The following is a 7,454-nucleotide window of genomic DNA, read 5'->3' as shown; positions in this document are numbered from 1 at the left end:
AAGAAGAAGGAGGAGGAGGAGAAGAAGAAGAAGGAGGAGGCGAAGAAGAAGCCGTTCAAGCCGGCGGGCGTCGTGGAGCTTAGCGACGACCTTGACACTCATGGAAGACCCACTCACAAGGTCACACAGCCGCCCGCGTCGCAATCAGCAAACAATGAATGAATGAATCAATAAATACACACATATATATATGTATATATATATATATATATATAGATATATATACTATGGATGTTGGTTGCAAACGAATTTCATGATGACTTTGACTTTCTGTTTGGATGCTAGGTGGCGCTACTGTGCGGTCCGCCGGGATTGGGGAAGACGACGTTGGCGCACGTCATTGCCAAGCACGCCGGTTACAACGTAGTGGAGATGAATGCCAGGTAGGTGGCGCTGCTGTACCACTCCTGTCTACGCAGGACTACACATGACTACGTTTAACCCGTGGTAACAATTTTTACCCGAGTAAGCAGGTACTTAATGGAATAGTGTGCAGAGTAATAAGCAACAAATAAAATAAGGCACAATGTAACTCAAGCGGCTAAACGCAGTAATAAGAATAAACTGGGCGAAACCAGTAACGTTTAACCGACTGCCGACCTCCGTTGCCGTAGCGACGACAGAAGCACGGACGTGTTCAAGACACGTATAGAGGGCGCCACTCAGATGAAGGCCGTCCTCGGGGCGGACCCACGACCGAACTGCCTCATCATCGATGAGATAGATGGCGCTCCACAGGTAAGGCGCGATTGTCTGTCGCGACGAAAAAATATTGAAATAAAATTTTCCTTGATGCTGTTAAACTACGTTGTTGATGTTGTTTGTTTGACTACGTCACGAATTTTCTATGGTAAAATTTGTAAAATTTTTGTTGCCATTTTTTTACATTAAAAGTAAGAACTAACGGGACTAAACGTATCCTCAAATTCTTACCTGATAAGATTGTTTCTCAACTAGTTAAAAATCCATAAAACCTGGACGATTTGATATTGTGTTTCTGACATTAATTGCTTGCTATGGGCTATGTATGAGTCACGAGTGTATGTTCACATCGAACAATATAGTAAAATAAGAAGTATAATGCAGCAATTTAACCATAAAAAGTGAACAGAATCACTTATTTTGTGAAAAAGTGGAAATATTATTTATATTTTTATTATTTACGGTGACGTAATCACTTTAAACCCCGATGTGGTGCGCACACAAATAAAAATGAATAATTTTTCTTATTTGGTGCTTTTCTGCACACCAAATAAGACAAAAGAACCAAATGGGAGAAGAGTACTGAATGAGAGGAGAGAATCGAATGAGAGAGCGCCGAGATAATTACATCTTGTTTTCCGGCGTGCCACCGAACGATTTTCGATTTTTCGCAAAATTGAATCGTTTTATATGTCAGTAGTGATTGTCTCGTCGTCGTCGTCGTAACGTGGGTCGTGTTTGTTGTCATGGCGACGCATGTTTGCAATCAACGGCGATCAACGTGTTGCTAGGCTAGGTAGCGAGTAAAACACGCATGAAGCGCGTCGTGCTTATGACAGGTAAACCGCGTCTGTGTTGGCGCGTCTACCAGGGAAAAAATAAAAATGTATTTTTCCGGGGGCTACTTTTTAAACTCGCGTGCATGAAAATAGCACTCTAAAATTTGCTGAAATCACGGAGGCGAAGTGACGAAGACCGTAATGATATATAAGGCGACTGCCAGGCGAGCTCGATATACTGGCGCACGAAGGGTCGTTGTCATATATTGACGTATAATATGTACCCCAAGGAGCTAAATATAACAAGGAGAGGAAGCGCCGCCATATCTGGCCAAAATCTTTGCCATATTTGGTCATATTTGGCCTAGAACAGATTAGTGTTCTATTGTCTCTGGGTTCGGGTCTGCACAGCCGTTTCAGCTGATTATGGTCCATAGATGGCGTCCTTCATGTCCTTGAGGCGAAAAGCACACAGCCAATCCGCTTCCTCTCCTTGTTATATTTAGCTCTTTGATGTACCCGAGGTAACTATATGATATGGTTAGTGTTAGGGTTAGGGAGTAGGCGTAGGCGTAGGCGACATACTCGCCGACACCTCGGGTACTACATATACGACAACGACCCCTTCAGCTATACTGGCTGCCTCCCCGAATAACCCTGTTTCCCGCTCTCGGTTTACCCGCGTTCCACCCTCTGACTGTACTGGGCCTAAGATAAAATATTGCTTGTTTCCCCTTTACCGACCGACTCGCCAAAACGCCGCTACTCGACACATTTTATTGGCCGATTAAAACAAAATTAAATAAAACAAAATCGTTTTGACCAAAAAAAAATCAAATTTGTTCCGCAAAAACATATACACAAAACAGAATATACAATATACATACACACATCTTGTCGAAACAAAAATAAAAAAGATTTTTCATCTACCTACCTACTCGAGGCGAGTAGGTAAAGGGGAAACAAACAATTTTTTAGCTATTGCATAGTCAGATGCAGAGCTTGTGAAGAATGCTCATGATGTCCGTGCGTCGTCCGTCGTCGGTCCTGTCCGTCCGTGCGTCAAACAGTTCGGAACAAATCTTAACCGCGATCGACGTAACGGTCACGATATCGGTTCGTTGCGGGGATCGCAAAACGAGTTGGGATGCTCGAAGGGCTGGGGGTCAAAAGGTCAAAGGTCAAGAGTGTAAAAGAAGGGGAACAATCACTCCTTAACTTAAGTATAGTGGAGGAAATGCGAAATTGCGGCACAAATCATAAGACGGCTCAGCCTAAAGGCCGTGATTAGTTCGGTGGTAATAGCATCATGGTAGAAAAGCCCATCACTGTGCCGAAATTGGGGTCACAGGTCAAGAGGTCAATGGCAGCAGGGTTAGATTTTAGACATTTTCTGAGGAACATTGGTCTGACAAGCGATTGAAAAACCTTTTTGTTCAGCGTGTGACCTAGCATTTTATGGCCTATTATTGAAAGTTGACTCAACTGAATGTCCCTTTGCTGACATGCGAAGCAGTAAGTGTCGGATAAACCGTTTTCGACCGTCAAGAGGAGGCGTAGTAAACATGGATCTTAGTTGACTGTTACAAAGGGAGTGACTGCTTTTGCTATTAGAGCCCCCTCCCCCACCCTCCTGACCTTCCCCCTTACTCCACGCCCCTCCCACGCCCTTCCCCACCCTCCCCACGCCCCTCCCACCCCTCTACCCTCCATCTGGATCAGTGGGCGTCGTCTAACAATAGCTGTGTACGCAACTGCGTGATCTTGCATATCTGCCCTACAAATGTGCGTACACGCACTGACATGATAGATTTTACGTTTGATATATCTAGCACAGACCTCAGATGTGTAAGCCAGACGCTCTGCGGCTCTTGTTTAAGCGTTGGTTACTGTGTACTATGTTGCGAAATTAGAACCTGTCCGTGTGGTACGTACGCCTTAGTTATTGTTTACCTCTTGTTGGTTTGGCCGTTACTTACCCGTTTCTCTAACCGTTACTAGCTCCCTAGCTTACCTACCCTAGCTACCTACTACGCTACCCTAGCCTACTACATTAGCTTACCTACCATAGTACTACTAGCTACCTACCTTACCTACCTACCGGTGTACTACCTTAGCTACCTAGTACCTCCTACCTCTTACCTACCTAGCTACTACCCACTACCTACCCCAGCTCCCTACCCTAGCTACCCTAGCTTACCTAGTTGGTTGGGTTACCTAGCTCCGTTACATTTGCAGGCGGCGATCACGTGTGCTTAGGCGATCGTGAAGCGAACAGACGCGTCGAAGAAGAGAAAGATGGCGGCAATCCTGCTGCGGCGATCGTTGCATATGTAACGACCCTGTAAGTCAGTGTCGAGCCTCGCGTTCGGCGAATCACTGCTTAAAAGCCTGCACAATGCCGCATCAAACGTAATTTCTCCAGATACTAGACTAGCAAATTACTTCGTGTCATGGCATAATAACACTTACCTTATGGCAAAATAACTAGACGACTTGCCGGCCTAAACGCGAATACGCCGGCCCTTTTTTGCTCACTTAGAGAGATATCTGAGACTAAGTGGGCTCTGAAAACGCACTCCGCGAACATCTGGCGCGCAATCCAACCGAACATTCGCGGATGGACGGCTTGATGGCCTCTCCCAAACTGGCTAAGAACTTTTTTTGCGGGTTGGGCGCGCTCATGGCTAAGACGTAGATGGCTCTACAAGAGATGCTGCTCAATAAGACACTGACGCGCTCCGGCTCTTGGCCGCTACGCGGATGACAGGCCGCTTCTGCCCGAGTATAGCGTTACGTCTATCAACAGAGGTTTTAACTGAAGACGTGTACGGCGCTCCACGTGGGAGCTGGCGTTCTAGATGCTATCTATCTCAAAAGCGCCTGGCCCTCCGTACGTGCCTGACGCGTTTTTATCAACTCTTGACCCGCTTGCTGCCCGTGGCGACGGAGGTCCGTGCGGCTCTGCTGGCGTGGCGTGGCCAGTTTTTACTCGTAGCCTATCTACATAACGCCGCCGACACTGCAACACAAATATATATATGCACTTGTTTTTTACGAACGGACGCGGAGCGCGAACATTCAGCTCCCTCTCGGGGAGTTTTTGCGCCCGGTGGACTTCGTAGTAATTATGATTTTGTATTTTATTTAGCATTACATTTTATTGAAACGCTGCAAGTGCATGCTTGTGTGCCAGGCTGCCGGAAGCATTGATGCAATGTATTTAGTGTATGTGTATTAACCGTGGCGGCGGCTTGCCCCCGAGCGAGTAGAGAGAGAGAGAGAGAGAGAGAGAGAGGTAGAGAGAGAGAGAGAGAGATGAGGAGAGAGAGAGAGAGATTGAGAGAGAGAGGAGCACAGACCGTGGGAGTTGCCGAAGAAGGAGAGAAAGGAGAGTGGAGACGCCAGCATAAGCTACGAAATTACGGCAGGTGCGATTCGACGGCGTAGGATGTCAAACGCGTTGTCAATCTTATAATCGGAAAGGCCACCCCTCCAAAGCCGATGTAGCGAGACGTGTACGGTGCTCCGAAAACTGCGCGATGTTGGTGCCCGCTATACGCATTCGCGCGCCCGCCTTCTTCGGCGCGCGAATGCGTGATAGTATAGCGGGGAGCGATAGCTATTACATCCCGCGGTCCGTGCGCCAGTTCCGCGCGGATCGTGCGGGCTATACACGCTTTCGGCGGTCGGGTGAAACAACGCATTCTTTTGCGCAACGCGCATCTTGTATACCCAGGTCATCTCTGGTGTCTCCATTTCGCTGCGGTTTGCTTAAGACACCCACAAGAAAGCGGTGCGAATCTGACGACAATCTGGGCGGCAACGCGTCCAATTGTTTCCAAACAATTTAGCCCGATCGTTAGGTTGACGTCAATGTTGCTTAGGGTGCAACCGCTGTACGAGTTGCTTGGCAGAGCAACGGAACGTGCTCAACACATCGGAGATTTGACATTGGAGGTATTTTCAAATACTATTATAAGACAACGCGCAGTGAAATGGGAGGAACTAGAGTTTATTTTGTCATAAGGTAGTATGATTATGCATGACACGAAGTATTTGCTAGTCTAGTACTGGAGAAATTAGCGTTTGGATGCGCATTGTGCGGCTTTAATGTAATGATCACCAAGTCACGTAATGACTGCTAAGTCATTTATTAACCCCTAAGTCACGTATCGCCGTCTAATTCAGTGATTCATCTTTAACTCGTGTAATAACCTTCAAGTCATGTAATGTAATGTCGACGAATATATGATCGCGGCGACCTCTCGTGTCGCCTTGGCGACGACCCACGACGACCTCGCCCGCCATGACGGCTCCGACCTCTCTCCGCAGGTACGTGCCGGCGCTGCGGCAGCTGCGGCAGGTGGCGCTAGTGCTCAACTTCCCAGCGACGGCGGCGCCGCGCCTCGCCGCGCGTCTTCACGAGATAGCGCGGAGCGAGCGCATGCGCACCGACATGACCGCGCTGATGGCGCTCTGCACGAAGGGAGAGAGCGACATCAGGTGCTGCCTGAACACCTTACAGGTACGCTGACACACCTTACAGGTACGCTGACACACCTTACAGGTACGCTGACGCACCTTACAGGTACGCTGACGCACCTTACAGGTACGCTGACACACCTTACAGGTACGCTGACTGACACACCTTACAGGTACGCTGACACACCTTACAGGTACGCTGCCTGAACACCTTACAGGTACGCTGACGCACCTTACAGGTACGCTGACACACCTTACATGTACGCTGACACACCTTACAGGTGCGCTGCCTGAACACCTTACAGGTACGCTGATGTACTTGACAGATATATGACCCACCTGACAGGTATGCTGACAAATTACAGGTATATGACCCGCCTGACAGGTATGCAGACACATTCAATAATAATGATGATTATGATGATGGTGATGATGATGATGATGATGATAATATTAATATTAATAACATTATTTGCAGTAGTAATAATAGTAGCGATGACGTACTGTGATGCGGACAAAAGGAATCAAAATCACTCTCACTATCATCTTCGCGTCTCTGTACAGTTCATCCACGGCCGCCAGAGGGAGCTGTGTCTGGCCGACGTGAACAGCGCCAGCGTCGGACAGAAGGACCTTCACAAGGGCGTCTTCTCGCTGTGGGCGGACGTCTTCCAGATGCCGCGGCCGAAACGGTGAGCGTGAGGTGGATGGGTGAGGGGTGGGTGCCCCGCCCTCTCATCTCTTCTAGTGGGGCAGATATGTGAAACAGATAATTTCTTAATACCTTTAATTTCATATAGTATACACAAATTTTGGTGCTTTTACCACAAAACCCACAATTCTTCTTAATGTTTACGCATACCTGCTCCGCTATTCCATTCTCTCCGATTCTCATCACGCCGGTCATCAGACTCCACACACTTTTCTGACATTAAGTCGGATAATAAAAGCCACTACTGTCAAAGTCGGTGATAAATAGTGGTTCATAATTGGTTTGGAGGATTGTTGGGTGGTCAGGTGAGTCCGCGTGACTCCCTAATGTCGTTTATGATGTAATTAACGAGGTATTGCCGTACATTCCGCATCACCGTACTCGAAAAATTAACTGGCAAATTATTATTATTATTATTTATTCGATCGTGATTACTATACCTTCTGTTGACTGGCGCCAGGAGGCAGTTTGCGAGGATAGTCGTGCCGAACGATGCCGCGTCCGCTTCAGGCGTCGGCGACGACGGCGCCAGTCTAGGCGACCTCGGCGCCGTCGCCACGACGATGACGGGCCGCTTCAACAACACCCTGCAGGTGGCGCTGGCGTGCGGCGACTACGAGAAGGTCGCTCAGGGGTTGTTCGAGAACTACCTGCAGGTGAAGTACAGGGATCCGAAGCTAGAGGCGGTGAGTCATAGCCAGCGGTGGCACCCCCTGCGTGGCAGGGCATGGCGGGTCCTACTGACTCTATCACCTTAAGAGATGAGTAACAGTATT

At 48.1% G+C, this 7,454-nt stretch overlaps 2 protein-coding genes across 2 annotated transcripts in view; both read left to right on the top strand.

Annotated features, from left to right (window-relative positions):
- The window catches only part of LOC106810476, a 7,596-nt gene extending 7,434 nt beyond the window's left edge, over window positions 1–162 (top strand). The window contains exon 6 of the mRNA XM_014813854.1: window positions 4–162. Coding sequence (XP_014669340.1) covers window positions 4–162 — 159 coding nt within the window. The remainder of the gene's footprint in view (window positions 1–3) is intronic.
- Window positions 163–366: 204 nt separating this feature from the next.
- The window catches only part of LOC106810475 (chromosome transmission fidelity protein 18 homolog), a 20,535-nt gene continuing 13,447 nt past the window's right edge, over window positions 367–7,454 (top strand). The window contains exons 1-7 of the mRNA XM_014813853.1: window positions 367–447; window positions 615–739; window positions 1,473–1,493; window positions 3,720–3,825; window positions 5,817–6,009; window positions 6,531–6,658; window positions 7,139–7,364. Of these exons, the coding sequence (XP_014669339.1) occupies window positions 377–447; window positions 615–739; window positions 1,473–1,493; window positions 3,720–3,825; window positions 5,817–6,009; window positions 6,531–6,658; window positions 7,139–7,364 (870 nt within the window). The 5' untranslated portion in view covers window positions 367–376. The remainder of the gene's footprint in view (window positions 448–614; window positions 740–1,472; window positions 1,494–3,719; window positions 3,826–5,816; window positions 6,010–6,530; window positions 6,659–7,138; window positions 7,365–7,454) is intronic.

This window comes from Priapulus caudatus, unplaced genomic scaffold, assembly GCF_000485595.1.
Source record: "Priapulus caudatus unplaced genomic scaffold, Priapulus_caudatus-5.0.1 Scaffold444, whole genome shotgun sequence".
NCBI classification, from domain to species: domain Eukaryota; kingdom Metazoa; phylum Priapulida; class Priapulimorpha; order Priapulimorphida; family Priapulidae; genus Priapulus; species Priapulus caudatus.
Note: the sequence above shows the minus strand (reverse complement) of the source record. Positions and strands in the feature narration are given on the sequence as shown.